The sequence below is a fragment of the Phoxinus phoxinus genome, assembly GCF_949152265.1.
Source record: "Phoxinus phoxinus genome assembly, chromosome: 7".
Taxonomy (NCBI): Eukaryota; Metazoa; Chordata; class Actinopteri; order Cypriniformes; family Leuciscidae; genus Phoxinus; species Phoxinus phoxinus.
In genome coordinates this window covers 5911530-5934200 of record NC_136882.1, presented here as the reverse complement: position 1 = coordinate 5934200, position 22671 = coordinate 5911530, and the positions used below count along the sequence as shown (strand labels likewise).

The following is a 22671-nucleotide window of genomic DNA, read 5'->3' as shown; positions in this document are numbered from 1 at the left end:
GAGTAATAATTAATCAAATTTATTCCTTAAAAGTTAACCATTTAAAATGAGTAAAATTTACAAAAAAAATAAAAAAATTAAACCAATATATCTGAATTAAGAATTCTTTATTTTTTATTGCCAACATTGAAGACACCTGATGTTAACAAGCAGAATCACTGAAGGAGAAAACCATAATTTGGTTACCAACCAACCAACACCATCAGATCACCTTTTCTATTTGTTTATCTGGCTGTTATAACTCATGTACAGCAGTCAAACAAATCGTAAAGTTAATAACTTAAGGGTCAAGAGCCCATCTAAAACACACACTGATCTCCATAATGGTGATTTAATTATGGTTTTCTCCTTCAGTGATTCTGCTTGTTAACATCAGGTGTCTTCAATGTTGGCAAAAAAATAAAGAATTCTTAATTCAGATATTTTTGTTGACATTTTTTTTTTTTGGTTACAAATTTTAAATGGTTAACTTTTAAGGAATTAATTTGATTACTTATTAGTCAATTCTAAATTGTTAAATTTAATTAATAATATTGCTTGTAATCTGTTGCCTGTTGATTAGATATAGCGTATCTGTGAGCAAACTGAAACTGATAAACGTATACGTTTATTTGCTTTTTTTCTTAATTTTCTAGTCTAATTGAACCACCGATCCAAATGCGCTGAACTGTGTAGAATCTCATATGGTCCAGCGCATTTGGATCGGCGGTTCGTAGATCGATTGATAGAGTCTGTTTTTCAAAGATGGCTTCTGCTTGTATACGTGAAGTTGACTGTATGTATAAAATATCTTCTTATTAAACTTTCTGGACACTGTCAAAGTTCTCAATGCTTCGGTTTGCATGTAGGGACCCTCATTATGCTACCGTCTTAGTGTGGGGCTGTTTTGAGCCTTGTTAGTGGTATTAACTAGCGATTTGTATTTGTCATTACTCTACGCCCCATATACTAGTGTTATACTAGCGTTATAGGCTAAACTGTTTTTAGAGATAAAACTATTTACATTCGATAATCATGAAAACAAATCTCAGATAACGGTTGACTAGGTAACAATGTGTAATTAGACCAAAGGTTCATTTTGCGCCGGAGTTCTCCTTTAAGTATTTTAGAGCAACCAGTTTGCTCACATTTTTTAAGTAGATTCAACTTGTCCGGGCTAACAGTGAGGACCACTATGTCAATACGATTGACAGTTAGCATACATATTTGGATTGGCGGTATGGTTCTGTTCTGGGCAGCCTAGCATGGATAAGAGCAGGGAGAGCAGCAATAACTCTCTTTAGGGTAAACAGAACAGAAACAACATGAATGTATTGCAGATGTCAATAATTCAAGATTTTAAAGTACAACATAATTCGAGAATTTAGCCTGACTCAAGGGGAATCAGAGGGCCAAATCCTGACTGGCGAGAGGTGGAGCTGGGGATGGAGGAGGGTAATTCGCTCCTGAGAAACGCAATAGCTGCTGATAATACTGGAGGAGCTTATACACTGAACAAAATTATAAAGCACATTTTATTGTGGCCAGCCTAAGGCACACCTGTGCAATAATCCTGCTGTCTAATCAGCATCTTGATATGCCACAGCTGTGAGGTGGATGATAATCTCGGCAAAGGAGAAGTGCTCACTAACACAGATTTAGACAGATTTGTGAATAATATTTGAGAGAAATAGGCTTTTTTTTTGTACATAGAAAAAGTATAAGATCTTTGAGTTCAGCTCATGAAAAATGGGGGCAAAAACAAAAGTGTTGCGTTTATAATTTTGTTCAGTATATATGTATACAGTGATAGGCGTCGTATTCCTATAGGTAGATGTGGATCAGCTGAGAGTCACTGATGCGAGATTGACTAATGTGACCTGCCAGAACTGACGCTACGCTTGATATTATAATTGAAAGCAATAATTTTTAACATTTAACCCTTTAAGTGTCACCCCCCTTTTTTTGAATATACATGAAAATGCACTTTCCGAACTTAAATGTTTGTAACTCAAGAATGCTTTGGAATATGGATGTAAGATTGGTCTTGTTTTAAAGAAAATTGGCAGATTTTTGTAGAAGTGAAATAAATTAAGAAAGTGTAACAGAAAAAAAGTTATAGAAGTTTGAGTTTATGAAAATATCAAATTAAAAAAATGTAATTATTCATATTTTATATAAAATATATATTTTTTCAAAACCTGGGTGACTCTAAAACTGCACAAAAACCAAAGCCAAAAATCTGAACAAGTTGTGTTTTAAATTTTCGGTTGATATCTCAAAAAATTAGCTTTCAGTGAGATTTAGTTTGGGCGCAGTACCACACTTCTCCACTAGTGGACATTATTGCCCATATAAGGGCGCCTCCATTTCCATATATGTTTTTTCTTTATTTCTAAAACATTTTCAGACCTTTTTTTCTAAAATTATTGAACAAATGCTATCTTTTGAACTCTTGGCATGAAAACAAACTGAGGTTTCTACCATTTTTTTCATGATTTTTCATGTTCATCACTATTTCAAAATAAAGGACTGAACACCTTAGGAGTATGAACATATTATTGTTGCAAATTGATACATTACAGCTCCTATTAGTTTAGGTTTAGTATAGGATATTACTATTTTAAATATGTAATGAATTTGGGCCCACCGGTGGGCCGGTGACACTTAAGGAGTAGGCTTTCAAATATAATATAATTTTTTTTTAAATTTAATTTAAGTGAACTTAAAACAATCTTCACATTAAACCATAACAATTACTGTCACAAGCTATTCTGTAAAGAGCAGTGAGTGATTTTTATTCTTATTTTGTTCTGTGATTAACATTAATAAGACACGGCAGCAGGTTTATTAGGCTGCTGTCAATTTAAGACGTGATGCACATGACGTGAAATTTGCGTCTCTTTTGCGTCTTATCGCACTTGAAAGGTTTAAAAGCATTTGAATGAAAGACAGCTTGATCATATAATATATTAACATCAAATGATGTCAGAAAAAACCTGATGCTGCGTTAATTGCGTTAAATAGTGTATAATATTCCTGGATTTGGCTTTAAGCAATAAATTCTTCATTCACTCTTGGAAACAAGCTGGTACTTGTTAATGAAGTGCTATAAGAGCTCCTGGCAAAATCCAGTTAACACATGACAAAAAATAATAATATTTCACCAGAAAATTAGCACATTATAAATGAGGCATTTCATAAACTCCACAGAGACTATATCAATAATTCACAAACACTGATGAGGTATTGAATAGCGTTGTTCTGAATTATACATACTGCACACACAACACAGACTGATATACTGAGGCTAATATATCATGAATCAAGTTTTTCATTATTGATAAGCTCCTGAAATGTCAGACGGTCTATTAAACACTTCTGTTTAATGCATTAATGTTTACCTTAAACTTATCCACCTCAGTCTTAGAGCATGTGGCATGATATGACAGCACCTACGGAAAACACACACACATACACAATCAATCATCCAAGGTATATATTTTATGCGTTTCTATATTTTATGTTTATAATGTATACATGACAAGATAAAAATACCCCAGAGAAAGGTTGAATTGCATTAACCCTGACACTACAACAATTCACTGCTGCATCGCTCGCTCTGATTGGCTGCTGAGAGTCATGTGAGCGCAATGATTTTAACATCCATTCATAACATACTGACAGTCTGATTCTCAAAAGGTTACGGGTCATGCAATATTAATCTCAGCTCCGCTATAGTCTGTTGATGATCTATTACAAATTAATATACTGGCAATCTGGAATCCTTATGAATACGGTCATATTTATCCCAGAAGCCACTCCGGCATTCCTCTGGAGAATGAGAAGAGCTTGGAGAAGTGAATTAATGCTCACACACACTCCCTGCTCAGGATGTAATGGAGTTACACAGCTAATAAACACAGCGTCCTCACTTCCGCTGCTTCGTTTTCACATTCATTGCTCTGAGGAAAGATGTCAGTGTCTTCCCGTTTGCCTTTAAAGGGTGTGTGTGTGTGTGTGTGTGTGTGTGTGTGTGTGTGTGTGTGTGTGTGTATTAATGCGTGATGCGTGAAATTAAATGATCACTTTATGATCAGCAATGCTTCATTACTCGAAGACAACTATGAAAATGCTTTGCATTGTTCAAATTTCACACACACACACACACACACACACACACACACACACACACACACACACACACACACACACACACACACACACACACACACACACACACACACACACACACACACACACATACACATACACATACACGCACACACACACACACCTGACAATAATAACAATAAAAACCCTATAGACCAGATGAGTGTTTTGACTGTAACACACCATCATCAGACGATCGTTTTGTTCGATTGAAGCTTTGAAGGTGTGGAGTTATTCCTGTGTGTCCCACTGATTCATTGTTCGATTAAAGGGGACATGTTCTGTTATTTTATAGCATTTTAAGTCAGCTTATATGTGAAGGTTTCTTGAAGCAACACAGTGATAATTTGGTTTGAATTGATCATTTTCTGCCCTCTCACTGAACAGGCTGTGTAACATCACACTTATAAAAACAGATACGTTTCAATAAATGTTCTGAATAAACTGGAAACCAACATGGTTTGTTATACTCTTATTTCAAACCAGCAAGGAAGATCCAGTTGTCCATGATATGATCACTTAGAGACGACTGCAGTGTGAGGTGGTTGCGTGTCAAACCTACTCTGAGTCATGAGTGAGTACAGCTCCTCCGGCTCCTCCTTAAGCTCCGCCTCTAACAGGAACTAGGTCAATATTCCACCAATCACATGCTCACATCTTTGCATGTGTTGAATCATCCTCACAAGTCATACGTTTCTAATCTAACAACCCACCAATTACAAATGTTCCAACTAATCTGCCACCACTTTAGAAATATCCTCCCAATCACTGTGAGGTGTGTATCGATGTGTGTGTTTTGGAGAGACATACATCCAAAGCGACAGACTGTTTGGCCCAGGACTTCTTCACTTGGTCATACATAATGGTGTTATTGATTCCCAGTCCACAGAATATCACAAATGCCTAAAGAGAGAAAAAGAGAATGTGAAGTCACACGTAAGTCTCAACAACCAATTTAAACATCTGAAAGTGTTTTTTTAAAACTTTGTTTGTGTGAATCTGAGTTATTATAGTTACCATTTAAATTATAATAACAAAACAATATGTAATAATACAAATGCTGGGGATCAATTCATGAAGTTATATTACACATACACCTGTATATTGGTATTGATAATATATATTATTGTAATATATAATATGCATTTTACTATTACATAATATATACATATTATTATAGCATTATTAAAGGTTTATTATTATTATTCCCAATGCGTTCATGTGTTAGACCTAACTGTATTCAAATATTATAAATAATACAATAACCATTGTCAAAATCAAATTGGTAATTTTCTATACATTATAAGATAAAACAATAAGTGCGCTGGCTCCACACACAAATATCTGAGCCCACTTCAAAAGCCAGGTTTGTGTATATAGAGAACCGGATCTGTTTTTTTTTTTCGAATCAATTTCTAATCCATAATATTATTTTTATTCTTTGAAGGGTGTGAGTTTATTTTGAGCATACACATAAGCCATGATTCTCTCAAAACTCTCTGAGAACCTTACAATGAAGTGAAATATATATGTATTTCAATCACGATAACTCTCAATAGCTTTAGCATGTTAATGATAAATATGACAGTGTTAATGTATTTGGTCTTGATCTGCTACTCACGCTGCAGAGCAAGTATGGACTTGCTATTACCAACAGATACACAGACATGCTGCTATTGAGCATGTTAGATATGTTGGCGCTGCATGAATAATACGCTTATTCATGCAGCACCAACATATGTAACATGCTCATAAATCCTGTAGACAGGTGGAGCTGGGGAGGTGGAGGGATATATAGTAAAAAAAAAATATATATAAAAAAAATGTATTTCACATTTATTTAAACAGGTTAATCGGTTGAGAACAAGTTCTCATTTGCAACCGCGACCTGGCCAAGATAAGGCAAAGGTGCAAGGCGACATGAAGTTACACACAGCATACAAACATTCAAATACACAATCATGCATATACAGTAGAAGACATTTAAAATGAATTAGAAGTTAAAAAGTAGATTGTTTAAAAATATAAAGTTGCAGTGCGAGAGAAATTGTAGTAAAATAATAGTATATAATCCACAAGACTAAATAGTAATGTGTAAATAGTTTCAGTTGAATTCAATTGAATATGTGCAAAAAACGTTGAGGCTTTGCTGAATGTGCTAGAGCATTAACAAGCAGAGAGCGTCAACATGTACAGTGGTCTGTCAATAAGTCTGAGAGTAGTGCTTTAAAAGTAGTGACAGGAACAATGGATTCGAGTTTGAGAGACTTTTGTAAAGTGTTCCAATCATTTGCAGCTGAAAATCTGAAAGAAAAGCGGCCAAATGAGGTGCGAGTTTAAGTAGCAACTAAAGAGATACATCTACTCGAACGCAGGTTGAGTGTAGGTACAGATATGGTTATTAAAGTGCTTAGGTAAGATCGTCTTTTGCCTAGAAAGGACTTGTATATTAACTGGTACCAATGATTTAGTCTGGTGTGTAATGAAGGCCATCCAACAAAGAATGCAGTGGTGGGTGTTGTATGGGGCTTTAGTAACAAAGCGAATGGCACTGTGATAAACAACATCCAATTTTTTAAGTAGAGAATTAGAATGGTAAATGGACTGCATTTATATAGCGCTTTAACATACCCATGGCCACCAAAGCGATTACATATTCCTCACATTCACCCATTCATTCACTCATTCATACACCGACGGCGGTGTCAGCCATGCAAGGCGCCATCCAAAACCACCAACCTTCCCGTTTGTAGACAACCTGAACCACTGCCGCCCCTTCACCCACATCTAGTGCTGCAGGACACTGAACATCTTTCACTTCACTGCGAGCGTCTCAGAGCGATTTGAGAGAATTATGACTCTTGTGTATGCTCCAAATGAACTCATGTTCGAAGGACAGCTAGCTACGCATTCATAAGGATATCTCACAGATGATTCATATCATACCTCAAACAGCCTCTGATCTAAATCATCAAACGGTTTCCCATCCAACCTGTTCAAGACCTGAGCCACACCTGCAACATACACACATGAAGACAGTCAGATTGCATGCTGTTTTTTTTTACGACCCATATGAGGTTCTTTAAAGCACAGTAATGCATTGCAGATGAAAGTTTCAATCTGTATTTTAATGCAGGAGTCAGGAATCTCTTCCTTGCCGCACTTCTAATCTCTCTCTCTCTCTCTCTCTCTGTCTCTACATGGATAATTAAACTGTGTGCTGTGTTTTAGTATGTAATTAGAATGATTGTTCCTTTAAGTGCAAACCCTCCCCCTGTTCACACACCTACCCCCCCCCCCCCCCCCCCCCCCCCCATCCTGGCCGTCTCATTATAGTCAATCATAAATGTAGAGCTTCCATTACAGGCTCTACCATAACACTGCTCATAATTACAACATTTATATCACATGGAGAAGCCTGTTCGCCTGAAAGCCCACTGAAATGTGCCTGGCAATAAAAACATTTCAAGTAATCTAAAACCACAAGTTGTGTCCAGTCATCATCAGAATGACTGGACACAATCATGCCATCATGCCTCCGCGAACGGGAATCCCCACGACCTCTAATGTATCCTTTCCCACCTCTCTCTCGTCTGCGAGAGTACATTCCCGGCCCCCGAGGGGAGCTCTGGGTGGGGAGCCTGGACATTATCAGGATCAGTGTACCTCCATGGAGGTGGATATGCTGATCTGGGTCCCCGAGTGCCCGCAAAGTGCCCCCGATCGAGCTGGAAGGTATCAGATACCAGTAAGTATCAGCGGAAATACCTATCTGACTTTGGTGGATTCGGGTTGTAACCAAACCTCTATCCATGAACGTCTGATGCAACCAGGGGCATGGGGTATGAGCCACGGGGGTGTGGGTGCGGTGTGTGCAACAGGGATGTTCGGAAAAACCCTGTTGCCATCGTCACAATACAGTTAGGGGTACAAAAGCATAGAATAGAGGTGGCAGTTAATCCCCACCTCAGCCAACCTATATTTTTGGGGACAAATTGGCCTTTATTTTTGGATTATTTGAGGGGTATTTGCAAGGGTGGCCCCTGCAAATCGAGAGCTGGGTGAGCAAATGGCTGGGGCCGGCAAGGTGAACACGAGTGCAGCTGGGATGGGCTCTGAGGAGAGGACTGCAATGGAGAAAAAGATAGTGCTCTTTTCCCTTGAGAGAAGCCCTGGGATAACACTCTATGAAATGCCTTTGAGAATGTGTGGTCTGTTGATGGGAACCTTGTCAAACCCAGTGGCATTCTCTATTACCCCTATTTTGTGGTAATTAGTGACCGGTTATATCGCGTGATGCAGGACACACACACAAAGGAAGATATAACCCCGTTGCTAATACCGAAGGGCCGTTGGGAAATAATCTCCCAGGCGGCCAATTACAATCCCATTGCAGGGGATTTAGGATATGAAAAAACACTTAACTGACTCATGGCCCATTTCTATTGGCTGGGCATTTGTGGAGATGTTCGCCAGTTGTGTGCGGCATTGCCCCAAATGTCAGTTAGTGAACGCTCCGGCCGTCCCAAAAGTGCCATTGCACCCTCTGTCCCTAATCAAGGTCCCCTTCGAAAGAATTGGCATTGAGCTCGTCATGCCATTAGATCGGTCAGCACGAAGGCATCGCTTTGCATTAGTCATCGTGGACTATGCAACTCGATACCCGGAGGCGGTGGCACTCCGTAACATCTCTGCAAAGATGGTAGCGGATGCCCTCTGCCGAGTTATCTCCCGGGTGGTAATACTGAAAGAGATTCTCACCAACCAAGGCAAAACATTCATGTCATGAACACTCCATGAGCATTACGAACTATAGGGACCCTTTATGGTAACATGGCAAGACGGAGATGTTGACTATGAGGTTGTGCGACCGAACAGAAGAAGGGCAAAACAGATCTACCATCTCAACCTCCTAAATCCATGGAGGGAAGAGAACTCTGTTCAGTTGGCCACGATCCCGAAAGAATGCGAGGAGCTTGGGCCGAAGGTGAACTTAAAACTAAACGCATTTAATCCGGTCCCTTGTGGAGAGCACCTCCCGCCGTGCCAACTGGACGAGATTAAGTACAGCGTGAGTTCACAGATGTGTTATCACCTCTTCCCGGCCGCACAAATCTCATAGAACACCACACTGAAACATATTCAGGAGTCGTGGTGCGTTCCCGACCCTATAGATTTCCAGAATACAAAAAGAAAATTGTGAGGGATGAATTAGAGGTCATGCTCGAGTCACACAGTAAATGGTCCAGCCCGATAGTTTTAGTGCCTAAGACGGACAACTCAACCAGATTCTGTGTTGACTACCGCAAAGTAAATGCGGTTTCCAAGTTTGATGCTTATCCCATGCCTCTAGTTAATGAATTGCTCGACCGGTTAGGCACTGCTCGATTTGACTCAACACTGAATTTGAAGAAAGGGTATTGGCAAATCGCCTTAACGGCAATGTCTTGAGGGAAAACAGCTTTTTCCACCCCGTTAAAGGGGCTATATGGAACTTTTTCCCCAAAATAAACGAAACAATAACCTTTTTATTTTACCATTTATGACTCAAACATCTCCTGATGAGCATACTGACACCTTGTCTGCTCACAGTGGGTGCACCTATAAGCCTGTATCCTATTTTTCCTATTTTCTGTCGGGTCGGATTTTTCCCGCGCTGTCTGCGGATGTGACGTCAAGCTCGTTCATGTTAAACGTTTCAGATCACTCAGAACACTTATCTCAAACAATTTTTATTTGACTGTTCTTACCTCTGTAAACATAATGTTGACCTGACCTCCTTGCAGCAGATGACTTGTGAAGTGTGCACGTACGAGCGAGCAGAAAGGAAGAGCAGTTCTGTTTTTTGGCCACAGGTGTCAGTCGCGAGTTTAAATTTCAGAAAAACGCATATAGCCTCTTTAAAACCAACTTGTTACGCTTCTGTTCGGGTTGTTCGGGGCTCCCGCCTCATGGACTGGGTCTTACGGCGCACCAAGCATATACCGCCGCATACCTTGATTATATCATGATATACAGTAATGATTGGCAGCGGCATATGCAACGCCTAAGATCGGTCCTGAGGTCGCTGCACACAGCAGGGCTCCCAGCAAGCCTGAAGAAGTGTGCAATTGGACGGGTGGAAGTATGGTGTCTGGGGTTCCACTTGGGTCATGGGCAAATTGACAAAACCACACCAAAATGGGAGTGAGAACGTTTTTGGGGCTGGTTGGCTATTTCAGGAAGTTTATACCTAACTATCCGGACGTCATCAACCCCGTGACTGATCTTACTCAAAAGAGAGCTTCAGACCCGACGGACGAAGCAGTATCAACAGGCTTTTACCCAAGTGAACGCTGCACTATGTGGCGGACCAGTATTGCATTCCCCTAATTTTGCTCTCACTTTTGTCTTGCAGGCGGATGCATTGGATGAGGGGGTATGAGCCATGTTGTCCCAAGTGGTGGAGGGGGAGGAGCGCCCCCTGCTGTATACTATTCGTAAGCTCTCGATAAAAGAGAGACTAAATACAGCACGATCGAGAAGGAATGGCTGGACATTAAGTAGGCGGTCCTCACTCTCCATTACTACCTGTTGGGATGGGCTTTCACTTTCTGTTCGGACAATGCCCTGTGTTGTGAACTGCTCCAATGGCTCCACCCCATGAAGGATGACAACGCACGGATCACCCGTTGGTATCTGGCTTTGCAACCATTTGAACTCCAGGTGGTCCACAGGCCAGGGCTGCAGACAGCTGTTGCAGACTTCCCGGCGTGAGTTGGTCAGTGGGGGTATGTGGACTACATAGCATAGACTGCTGTGGAAGAGGGGGCATGGTTTGACAGCTGCTGCAGGTGGAGAGCAAGTGCGGGGGAATTGAATGGTAAGGGAAACGCTTCTGGTTAATGAGAACTAAGTGTCTGCACTTTGCATGAGTCGAGAGATGGGTGAACAGGAGCAGCGTGAGTGCAGAGAAGCAGCTTGGGAGTGAGCTGTGCACGTGGAAACCGTGTTAAAGAAGAGCTTTGTGTGCAGAAATCTGAGTTGCTGCTGAAAAGCCCTCATGCTATATTTTTGTTTGCTTGCTGAAGTGAAGTGTATGAATACATTACGTGAGCTGCACAGCCATTATCTGACCCCTGTCTCCTTCCTACCCACCACAACAAAGTTTAAGCTTTGCCACAACTGCATACTATAAAAATAGTAGTATCCTGAATGCCATTCTGAACACATCCAAGGATTTCCAAAAGACTACAGTATATATAGATATAAAATATTTCCTTTGTGGACAGTGAAGTTTCACAGACCAGAGATTTAGATGATTTCTCTCCTCATAGTGGAAATTTCTCACACTTGCTTCAAACACAATTTGAGAAAAAGGAAAACTGGTTCTGAAACTACGGCAGAGATGAAGAAAGCAAGAGAAGAATCTTTTGAATGAAGAAATCCTTGACTCCTGCTTCAACTGGCTGTTTGTGCTCATAATGACTTTTGGTCCCTGGCAGAAGCTTCCCACACACACACACTTCCACCCACGCACACGCACACACTGCGCTCTGCAGCAGCACACACACACACACGCTGATCTGACACAGATACATTTAAACAGACATTATCATACATACACGTTTGTCCTCAATTTACAACACCGCAGAGCAGGGGACATCAATACATATATGTAGTGCAACAACAGTGGTTCATTGGATAACTTACCTATGATTTGGTGGTTACTGTTCCAGATAGGGACACACAGGACAGATCTAATATGGAAGCCAGAGAACTGATCTGCCTGAAAACAAACACTTGTCATCACATCAAAAACAAAAAAAAATGGTCTGACTAGAAGCTTGTGAGGAGAAGCGAGCAAAAATATGCGATCGTCTGAAGACACAGTGTTATATAATTTTGTGCTGCTGGCATTTAGAAGACACACAAGAGCCGACAGAGGTCCAAGGTCTTATGCAGAGCAGAAGTCTCTCTCAACTTTAATCAGGCTCTTTAAAAGCAATATTCTGGGTTAAATACAACTGTAGCATCTGTAATCTATGGAAGCTTGTTTCCGCAACAGAATAAAACATTTTTGAAGATAATTGCGACCTTTTATCTCACAATTGCGAGTTTACATCTCACAATTCTGACTTTGTAACACGCAATTGCAACTTTATATCATGCAATTCTGACTTTATATGTCCCAATTGGTTGTTATAAAGTCACAATTGCGAGATATAAACATGCAATTCTGAAAAAAAAAAATTTAATTGCAAGTTTATTTCTCACAATTCTGACTAAGACACAATTGCAACTTTATATCATGCAAATCTGACTTTATAACTCATAATTGTGACTTTGTATCAGAATTGTGAGATTAAAAAATCTGTAATTACCTTTTTTATTTTTTATTCTGTGGCACAAACAAGCTTCCATAGTGATCTGCTGGCTGTGTAGGAAAGGCCTGAAAACTATTTTTATAGTATGGAGGACCACAAGTGCCACTTGAAAATAAAATGAATCAATCAATTATCATCATCATGAATTAAAAAAATGTAATATGTAAAATTCAAATGCTCAAATAAATAGATAAATTCTCGTTTAAAATATAAATCGAATATGTCAATAAAACATTGTCCATCAAAAAAACTGTTTTGAATTGATAATTGATTTTAAGTTGCAATCATAGACCTCAATAGTTAAATACTGTTTACATGGAGCAACTGCAGCATTAGCACATAAACACAAAAAGTGAGGATGTACAGATCACTTAATACCATTTTTAATGAATATTTCATGTAAGTGCTTTAAAAAAACAAACTGCATGTCTGCTTTTACCTCCTCCGGTACACGTGACGTGACCCATTAACTTCCACTATAAAAACTGAGGGACATGTGAAAGTTATAATGGTAATAAAGGTTAAGACTTTTTCTAAACCCAGAATACTCCATTAATGGGAGTCCAATCATCAGTCATGCTTATGCCATGTATTCATTTATATATTGCTTACTTCAGCGTCGAAGCGCGGGTCTTGGTAGGCATCACTGATATTCACAGGCAGCCCAGTGGAGGCGACCAGCTCTGCAATGCTGTTATTAATCAGCCAATCAGAATAGGACGATTTGTCCGTGCTGTCCTTGAAGCTGTGGACAAGACAAAGAGGAAATGATGCGTGCTGCTATGTGTAACCAGACAATCACTTGTACTATTGCTCATACTTGGGCTTGCATTTAAACCCATTTTTAGATTTGTGTACAACTCATCCTGCACCGTTTGAGCTTTTGTCATGGAAAAATGTCTATAATTAACTAAAGCTTTAGAATTATTTTTTTTTTTAACGTGATTTGAAATGTACGCAAATTCAGGGTGATTGGGACATCAATGGCATCTCAATCGCAATTTACCAGAATTCATCCACAAGTCAAACATTTCATGTGTTGTTTTTGCAAAGTGGACTTTTTGAAAGTGTACAGAGTGTGTTAAGGAATATAGTCATGAAATGTACTCTTTGAAAATACCCATGAGGAAATTGTGTGCATCTACGTCACTCGCTCGTGCGTGTTTATATCAGAGATGGTGAGAACTGAGGGATTTCAAATGGTGTAAAAGCGACGCGGAGATGATGGTGTTTTTATTACTCAACAGGTGATTATGGTATTTTACTGAACAGATACATTGCCATATGTATCTCTCTAACAGAGTTCATTGTAAAGCATTATCTATTGTAAAGGGTCTTTTCATCATGGTTGTTGTGTAACACTATGCTGGAGTTTATTTTCAAGGAAGTATCATGTCTATAAATGGGTAAAACTACAGTAAAGTCTTCTTCTTCATTTAGTCAGCTTGAGATCCTTTCCATCTAAACATATCTCTTAAGTCTAGTTGTGAATGTTTTATGTTTTAACCATATTCATCCGCACAGTCACGCAGAGCCGAAGCACAACCAAAACATCTTTCTGTTAAAAAAATATACTTTGACTCAAAATGCAAAAATCTGGGCCTCATTGTTGCCGTGTAAACAGCTATCACTACACAGTAAAAAAGTGTTGGGTTATTTTTTTTAACCCAACCGTTGTGTTACACATATTGGGTCACTATGTTGGGTTATTTTTTAACCCAACCGTTGGTTTACACATATTGGGTCAATATGTTGGGTTATTTTTCCAAAAATGTTGGGTCATTTTTAAAATTGTTGGGTATTTTCTAGTAATAACTCGGCTGTTGGGTTAAATACGTATGTTGTATGTAAACTTGTGTATTATGAATTTATGTACACAATTACATTAAATTCTGGAATGCCCAATATAGAATAGAAGAATAATGTCATAAATAAAAATAAATGGTTAACTTATCTGTTGGGTTACTTTTAACCCAACTTGCTTTTAACCAAATGCATTGGGTTAAAATAACCCACAGTTGGAAAGGTGCTACACCACCCCATAGTTGGGTTACTCGTTGGGTTATTTTTAACCCAACATTATTAAGTGAGTAGTACTCAATGTGGTGCTCACTTCAATTGCGCAAACGTAGGATGGTTCGGACCCAAATTACAATGTAAAAAGAGACCTGCTGGGATAAGGGGGTGGAATTAAATGCAAATTCGGACCAAGAAAATCGAACAAAGTGTGAAGAGAGCCTTAGACGCTTGCATGAAGAGCTGGAGGAGCTGCTCGCAATGCCATTCCCTCTACAGTCATTTACAGCTGACAAACTTTCCTCTGCATTTCAATGAGGCTCTATGGAGCCTGCAACAGCAATGAGAAGTTAACGCTCCGACTCTCATAAACGCCCACGTGCAGCGGAGACACAGTCCTGAATGATGTAGCCTCCCTCTCTCTTTTAATCTCTCTCACGTGGTACATCCAGGCTCTCGTGCTCTAGGCTGAGAGCGTCTGATCAAACACACTCTCGATCACACCCCAAAGATCACACATGATTAACGGCAGTGCGAGCCGCTGTCAGAGGAAATGCCCGAATCGAGGGGATGAATGAGAGCGTGTGAATGTGTGTAACTGAGATCTGCACGTGTGTTGTGTGTATGTTGTGTTCGTGTGCGTCTGGGTGAGCAGCGGAGATGCGTATCTCTCTCTCTCTCTCTCTCTCTCTCTCTCTCTCTCTCTCTCTCTCTCTCTCTCTCTCTCTCTCTCTCTCTCTCTCTCTCTCTCTTTCTCTCTCGTTTGGCCTCGAGCTGTTTCAAATCATTCTTACATAATGGCTTCGGCTGTACCTTTAGAGAAGCCAACACAGAGGATGAAATCACTAAATAACACACATAAAACCCCCTGTGGATGACAGTAATATATAACACTGAAGCTGTATAATTTCACAGCTGTGTGATATTATTTTAGCATTTTTTTCTCTTCTGTTTCTAAACAATATTTTACAAGTTGATGTGTTCATACAGTATAATCCTTTAGTAAAACTAAGAAACTAGATTTACACTTTAGCTAAAATTTTAAAAGAGTGCTTCTGGAAATATATTTTAAAAGAACACTTCAGTGCGAACTGAATGTAATGTTTTTCGGACACTTAAATGCACGTTAGTTGCAATTAAATGAAAATGTATTGTAACTTTAAATTTATTAAATGCAATTAGCTGAACATTAGAGTGTGTTTTGACCTAATTACTGTAGGAATTAGGAGGTATCAGACTCAAGAGTGAGATGGATGAATAACAACACAACACAACAGGTGAGTATAGACCATAAACGATGAGCAGTGCAAGTATTTCAAAACGCTCTCCGTCCACACTAGCGTTTTCAAACGTTTTCCAAATGTTTCTCATCCACACTGAAACTTTGCAAAATGCCGAATTCACCTTACAGTGCATGCGTAAACCCTCACAAAAGCTCACTGAGACGATACAGACAGAACAAGACAATCAAGTTATCATGCAATTCTTCTGGCAGGATCATTTTATTTAGCTAAATATTCGTCTTGGTCAGGGGCGTAGAATTTAGTAGGGACGCTAGGGACGTGTCCCTACCAATATCCAGTGACACTGATATATCCCTAGCAATGGTGGTAACCCTTGTTCCCTGAAGGAGGGAACAGAGACGTATAGGAATCTCGCCAAAGAGCGTAACTAATCGAGCCAATGAACATTGGCATGCAATCAATTACAGCAGCTGCTCTGCCTCGCAGTGCAGGTATATAATGAGCAGCAGGTGCATTACATAACCCAAAGGTTGTACTGCATATGATAAACTGGGAGACTTAGCCCAAGGGAAAGACACAGGCTTCCGTTTAGGAGCAGCCGTGGAAGAATACACAAATGGGATCCCGCAGGGTCGCACATATGGAACCCAGCCTAGACCCGGTACTCAAGGATTCAACGACTAAAGGCCTGGCGCCGGATGCTCCGTCACGTCCGGCTCCAAAGGTGGTGCAGGGCTCAACAAGTTTTTAACTCTGGCGCAATATAGGGGCACAGAGCCGGGCCTCTCAGTGCTTCTACCTATTTAAGGTGAGAACACGGGAGGAGACCCAGCTCTACACGTAGGCTATAAAATCTAGCGAACGTGCTAGTGTTGCCCAGCCCGCAGTTCTACAGATATCTGTTTGCGAGGCGCCATATGCCAACGCCCAGGAGGATGCAACGCCTCTTGTAGAGTGTGCATGCAACCTGAGCGAACAGGGCACGCCTTCAGCTTGGTAAGCCAAGGCGATGGCATCCACTATCCAGTGGGCCAACCTCTACTTGGAGACAGCCTTTCCCTTCTGCTGGCCTCCGTAACAGACAAAGAGCCGTGGGTCTGAGGTCCTGAGGCTTCGAGTTCTGTACAGTAGCAGAGCGGGACAGAGCAAAGCCAGGGCTGGGTCTGCCTCCTCCAGGGGCAGCACTTGCAGGTTTACCACCTGATCCCTGAAGGGAGTGGTGGGAACCTTGGGCACATAACCAGGCCGGGGTCTCAGTACGTGGTTGTCACCCAGCCCGAACTCTGGGACCTCAAAGAGCTTCACATATATGGAAGGGGGGAATCTCCTCAACCACCACCAATGTGCAGTACCACCTGCGTATGATGCGACGGCAGCCATATTGATCCAGAACACACACACCACACCAGCTTCCAGGTGGAGAGGAGACAGTTATGAAGCCAATCAGTATGTGGGAATGATTAGGAGGCCATGATGGGCAGAGGCCAAGGGGCAAATTTGACCAGGAAGCCGGGGTTACACCCCTACTCTTTTTTGAAGGACATCCTGGGATTTTGAATGACCACGGAGAGTCAAGACCTCGGTTTAACGTATTATCCGAAGGACGGCGCTCTTTGACAGTATAGTGTCCCTGTCACTACACTGGGGCATTAGGATCCACACAGACCACAGGGTGAGCGCCCACTGCTGGCCTCACTAACACCTCTTCCAGCAGCAACCTAGTTTTCTCAGGAGTCTCCCATCCAGGTACTAACCGGGCTCAGCCCTGCTTACCTTCAGTGGGCAACCAGTCTTGGGCTACAGGGTGATAAGTCACCTAAAACCTCCGCATGGAGGACATGGAGTTTCATGGAGTTTAATGGAATCACGGAACCAGACATGGAGTTTCCAGAGGTTCGGACGCGGTTGCCATAGGGTGCACCCGTCTCTGAGAAAGAAGGTCCTTCCTCAGAGGAATGGGCCAGGGAGGGGCTGTCACGAGGAGCATGAGTTCTGGGAACTAGGTCCGGGTGGACCAATAGGGAGCCACCAGAAGGACCTGCTCCTCATCTTCCCTGACTTTGCACAGGGTCTGTGCAAGTAGGCTCACTGGGGGAAACGCATATTTGTGAAGGGGGAGGTCGATGGAGAGGCAAACAGGTCTACTTGAGCCTCCCCGAACTCTCTCCAGATCAGCTGAACCGCCTGGGGTTGAAGTAGAGGTCTGCTACCCGACCCGAGCCCGACGGGTCCCAGAAAACTCACGGGTTTCGGGTCGTGTTCGGGTTTGTAACTGGGAAAAACTATATAGGCTATACATATAGTTTGCATGCCGTGTTGTGATCGTAATATGAGCACGTGAGATATCAGCCGTCCTCCTCTGACTGTTTTGCACATATGCTCCCGCGCGGGCTGTCACAACACCACAATCAGAGGACGCGCTGAAACCATCAACTCTCGATGCTGTTCTCTTCTTTCATAACTTGTTCTGAGAAGGATATATTTGTGTAAATAGTCGTGCAACTGCGCAAACTTTGTTTTGAAGTTTAATGTTTGAGTTTCAGGGGAATTTGTGACTGTTTCACCTGTTCAACCACAGCAAAGTTTTGTAATTAGTAACTCCGTGCTTTTTCTCTTTTTTTCTTGTGTGCCGACTGATGAGGGGGCCGCTGTGCCTTGGTGAAACTATGTTTTTAGTCTACATGTAGCCTATTTTTTAAATGATATGTACAAGCAAGCATAAAATACAGCATCGGGTTCAAAATGGACCTTGGGTTCGTGTCAGGTTCGGGGTTAAAATATAACTGTAATGTTTGGATCGGGTCGGGTTAAATGATTTGGGTACGGGCCAGGTTCGGGCTTAAGTTTAAAGCCCGTGCAGACCTCTAGGTTGGAGTCGCCACTCCCCTGGTAGCGCAGCTTGTGATAGCTCGTCTGCCACACTCGTTGAGCACACCGGGGACATGAGTCCCGTAGCGGGGTCTGAGTGTCCTGTGCAACACTTACCTGGTTCCACAAGGCAGGGGGTGCAGGAGGAGGCTTGGTTGCGTTCTCGAACTGCGCGCTGCTGCCCGCTGGCGATAGAAGATGCGGATGAGAATGGTGAGGATTCTCTCCTCCCACTGCTCTCCGGGCCCTCTTCAGACCCAAAGATAGAGGAACTGCTCTCTTCAGACCCAAAGATAGAGGAACTGCTCTCTTCAGACCCAAAGATAGAGGAACTGCTCTCTTCAGACCCAAAGATAGAGGAACTGCTCTCTTCAGACCCAAAGATAGAGGAACTGCTCTCTTCAGACCCAAAGATAGAGGAACTGCTCTCTTCAGACCCAAAGATAGAGGAACTGCTCTCTTCAGACCCAAAGATAGAGGAACTGCTCTCTTCAGACCCAAAGATAGAGGAACTGCTCTCTTCAGACTCAAAGATAGAGGAACTGCTCTCTTCAGACCCAAAGATAGAGGAACTGCTCTCTTCAGACCCAAAGATAGAGGAACTGCTCTCTTCAGACCCAAAGATAGAGGAACTGCTCTCTTCAGACCCAAAGATAGAGGAACTGCTCTCTTCAGACCCAAAGATAGAGGAACTGCTCTCTTTTTTTGGTTGAGAATTTGGGTACCACTGTGACTCCAGTGCTGGAACAGAATTTTGACTCAAAAGATTCGCTGCCTGGCCCTCCACCGAGGGAGAGCAGCTCCACCCATCTCCGGATCGGGTGGTGTTGTCCGTTTTTTTTTGCAGGAGACGACACCCTAGGCGACGAGTAGACTGAGGAAAGGCCCCGGAGGGACTCTGATGCCACGTCGGGGGAAGCTCCTCAGTCAGCTACAGATTCATGCGACTTTTGCCTCACTCTAGATCAACATTTGTCACAATTCTGCACTGACGGGAGTTTCTCCAAAGATTTTCACACCAGTAGTTCTTTGGTCACTCAGTGAATAGAGAAGATGGAAATTAGTCAGTGGAGAGACGGTGAGCGGTTACACTCATAAGCATTACGGTGACAGCTCTATACAAGCAAGCAAAACTTTATGAAAAACTATGCCAGAAAATGTTTTTTGTTCTCTTTCTCCTCATCCTCGTCGCGGCACATCACCTTATAAATAAACAATGCTGATTCCAGTGGCCTCCATCTTTGATTTAGTTATTTTGCTCATGCGAGTCAGTTCAGAACTGTGATCAGTTCACACTCTAGTCTGATTCTGGCCACATTAAAAAAATGATGTGAACAGCCACACAAAGAAATTGGATCTGAGCAATAAATCAGGACCGACTTAGGCTTGCGGTGTGAATATATTGTAAGCTGTTTTGAGCCTAGATTCCTCGAGGTGTTACACACCAAATCATGCTCCTTTCAAATTGTTACCAGTAGAGCTCTGTTTAAATAGTAATTCAGATACATTTTGAGAATGTTGAATGTTGTTGTTTTTAATATCTAAGAGCACTTTTAGCCAGATAGGAAAGTGATTGTGTGTGATGTTTTGTTGAGGGTGAGGGTGGCTTAGAGATGCATGTGTTGAGATGGTGATGGTGTGTGTGAGATCTCCCCAGACAGGAGCTCTGCTGGAACATTAGACAGCTGCAGAGAATGAGATGATATGTGTGACTGAACACACACACACACACACTGCAGTGTAAAAGCACCCATATGGCATCTGAGATCTCCAAACCTGTGCGCTTCGTTGTCATTCACCACACAAAAGAGTCACAAACAACAGACCTATCGGCTGAACCTAACACAAAGAAACACGTTTGCTCTTATTCACGGGATCCTCATTGTGTGTGTGTGTGTGTGTGTGTGTGTGTGTGCCACACACACGCGAGTGCTGTCGGTAACAGATATCACACAATAACCCTGCCCAGCACCGGCACAAAATTACAACCGATTTCGCTAATTGAAATAAAGCTGAAATATATAAAAATGTAAAAATGTAAATTAATTTTAAACAAAAGTTAGACATTGAAATAAATCTATGTTGAAATACTTAAACGACTAAAACTGAATTAAAATAAATTCACAATAAAGACTCTACAATAAAGGTCTATTTTTTAACAAAAGCGATGAAAAAAAAAAGATTAATTTTGAAAACAAAATTAATAAAACGTAAACTAAAATGAAAATACTAAAAATCTAATTAGAAAAATTCTAAATAGTATAATAGTATATACATAATACTAAAATAAAACTGATTAAAACACCTCTTTGCACACTAAAACACAAACATACATGCACAATATCGCACAAATAAACTGTAGGCACAAAATAGTACAAAATTTGTATATTTAAAAAATGTATTTTACACACTACAGTTAAAATTATATAAGTACTTTACATGTGCTTTAGTGTGTTAGTCGAAATACACTGTACAAACACAAATATATCATACATGAAAACTTCAACACAAAAAATGCTATAAAATAAATAACACAAAGTTCACAAAATCCTGCTACACTGTATACTAAAATATGCTACAACCTATTTACTGCCTAATTACTGTCTAATCTTTAGGTAGCAAATTAAAAGCACCATTAAAAAAGGACAAACACAAAGAATTGCACACACACACCTCAAGCAAACACTTGCCAGTGAGACTGACATATCTCTCTCAAGCTCTCTCTCTCTCTCTCTCTCTCTGTGTGTGTGTGTGTGTGTGTGTGTGTGTGTGTGTGTGTGTGTGTGTGTGTGTGTGTGTGTGTGTGTGTGTGTGAGTGAGTGTGTGAATATTTAACCTGCCGTTAGTCGCACCTGTTCTCCATGTCGGCGCTGCACTTGGGTGACAGAAGCTCAAAGGACTTGGTAAACTTCACCACCTGCAGGAGACATTAAAGTGAGCAGGATTAGAGAGATGCAGCAGCCAGAAGAGGAAGAGGAGGAGGAAGATGGAGATGAAGAGGGAGAGGAGGAGGAAGGGGAAGATGAAGAGGAGGAGGAAGAGGAGGAGGAAGTGGAGGAGGAAGAGGAAGAGGAGGAGGAAGATGAAAAGGAAGAGGAGGAGGAAGGGGAAGATGAAGAGGAGGAGGAAGTGGAGGAGGAAGAGGAGGAGGAGGAAGAGGAAGAGGGGGAGGAAGATGAAAAGGAAGAGGAAGAGGAGGAGGAAGATGAAGAGGAAGAGGAGGAGGAGGAGGAAGTGGAGGAGGAAGAGTAGGAGGAAGAGGAAGATGAGGGATCAGAGCGTACCGGAGACTCGATGTCCTCCAGCAGCTGGACGGAGCAGCGTTCACACTTCAGCAGAGTCTGAGCTCGATGCATGATCTTCCTCACGATCTTCTCCAAATCCGTCTGCTCCTCGAACAAATCGTTCACAACCTCCAGAAGAGCCTACACACATAGACACGCACATAGAAATACCGAAACATAGTTGATGTAGTTGAAGTATATGAATGCAAATATTTCTAGCTATGCAACAAGCTAGAAGCTAGAAGTGCATTTAATGCATCATTACATTATGAGATGTGTTACACTCCCAAGTGCGTAGTTCATTCTGTGCGTTTCTGCAAGGGCCCTAAAGGAATGAGTGTAAACTGTCTATTTAATGGCTAGTTATGTGTTTGAGGTCCAACTGCATGTTTAAGAGGAGGAGGAGGAAGAGGAAGAGGAGGAGGATGAAGAGGAGGATGAAGAGGAGGAGGAAGAGGAACAGGAAAAGGAGGAAGAAGATGAAGAGGTCCCGCGTTCACTATTGTGCAGAATCGAGTCCCACATTCACTACTGCACAAACTCGGGACCAGCGCTCACTACTGCGCAGACTCAGCTCCTGCGTTCACTACTGCGCAGATTCAGCTCCTGCGTTCACTACTGCACAGATTCAGCTCCTGCGTTCACTACTGCGCAGATTCAGCGCCTGCGTTCACTACTGCACAGACTCAGCTCCTGCGTTCACTACTGCACAGACTCAGCTCCCGCGTTCACTACTGCACA

General features: G+C 41.6%; 1 protein-coding gene across 1 annotated transcript in view; it reads right to left on the bottom strand.

The window, feature by feature from the left end:
• pde11a (phosphodiesterase 11a) overlaps nt 1–22671 on the bottom strand; it is a 91409-nt gene that overhangs the window by 25005 nt on the left and 43733 nt on the right. The window contains exons 4-10 of the mRNA XM_079618367.1: nt 21931–22071; nt 21499–21563; nt 13131–13263; nt 11845–11920; nt 7099–7166; nt 4963–5055; nt 3384–3434 (exon numbers count right to left, since the gene is read on the bottom strand). Coding sequence (XP_079474493.1) covers nt 3384–3434; nt 4963–5055; nt 7099–7166; nt 11845–11920; nt 13131–13263; nt 21499–21563; nt 21931–22071 — 627 coding nt within the window. The remainder of the gene's footprint in view (nt 1–3383; nt 3435–4962; nt 5056–7098; nt 7167–11844; nt 11921–13130; nt 13264–21498; nt 21564–21930; nt 22072–22671) is intronic.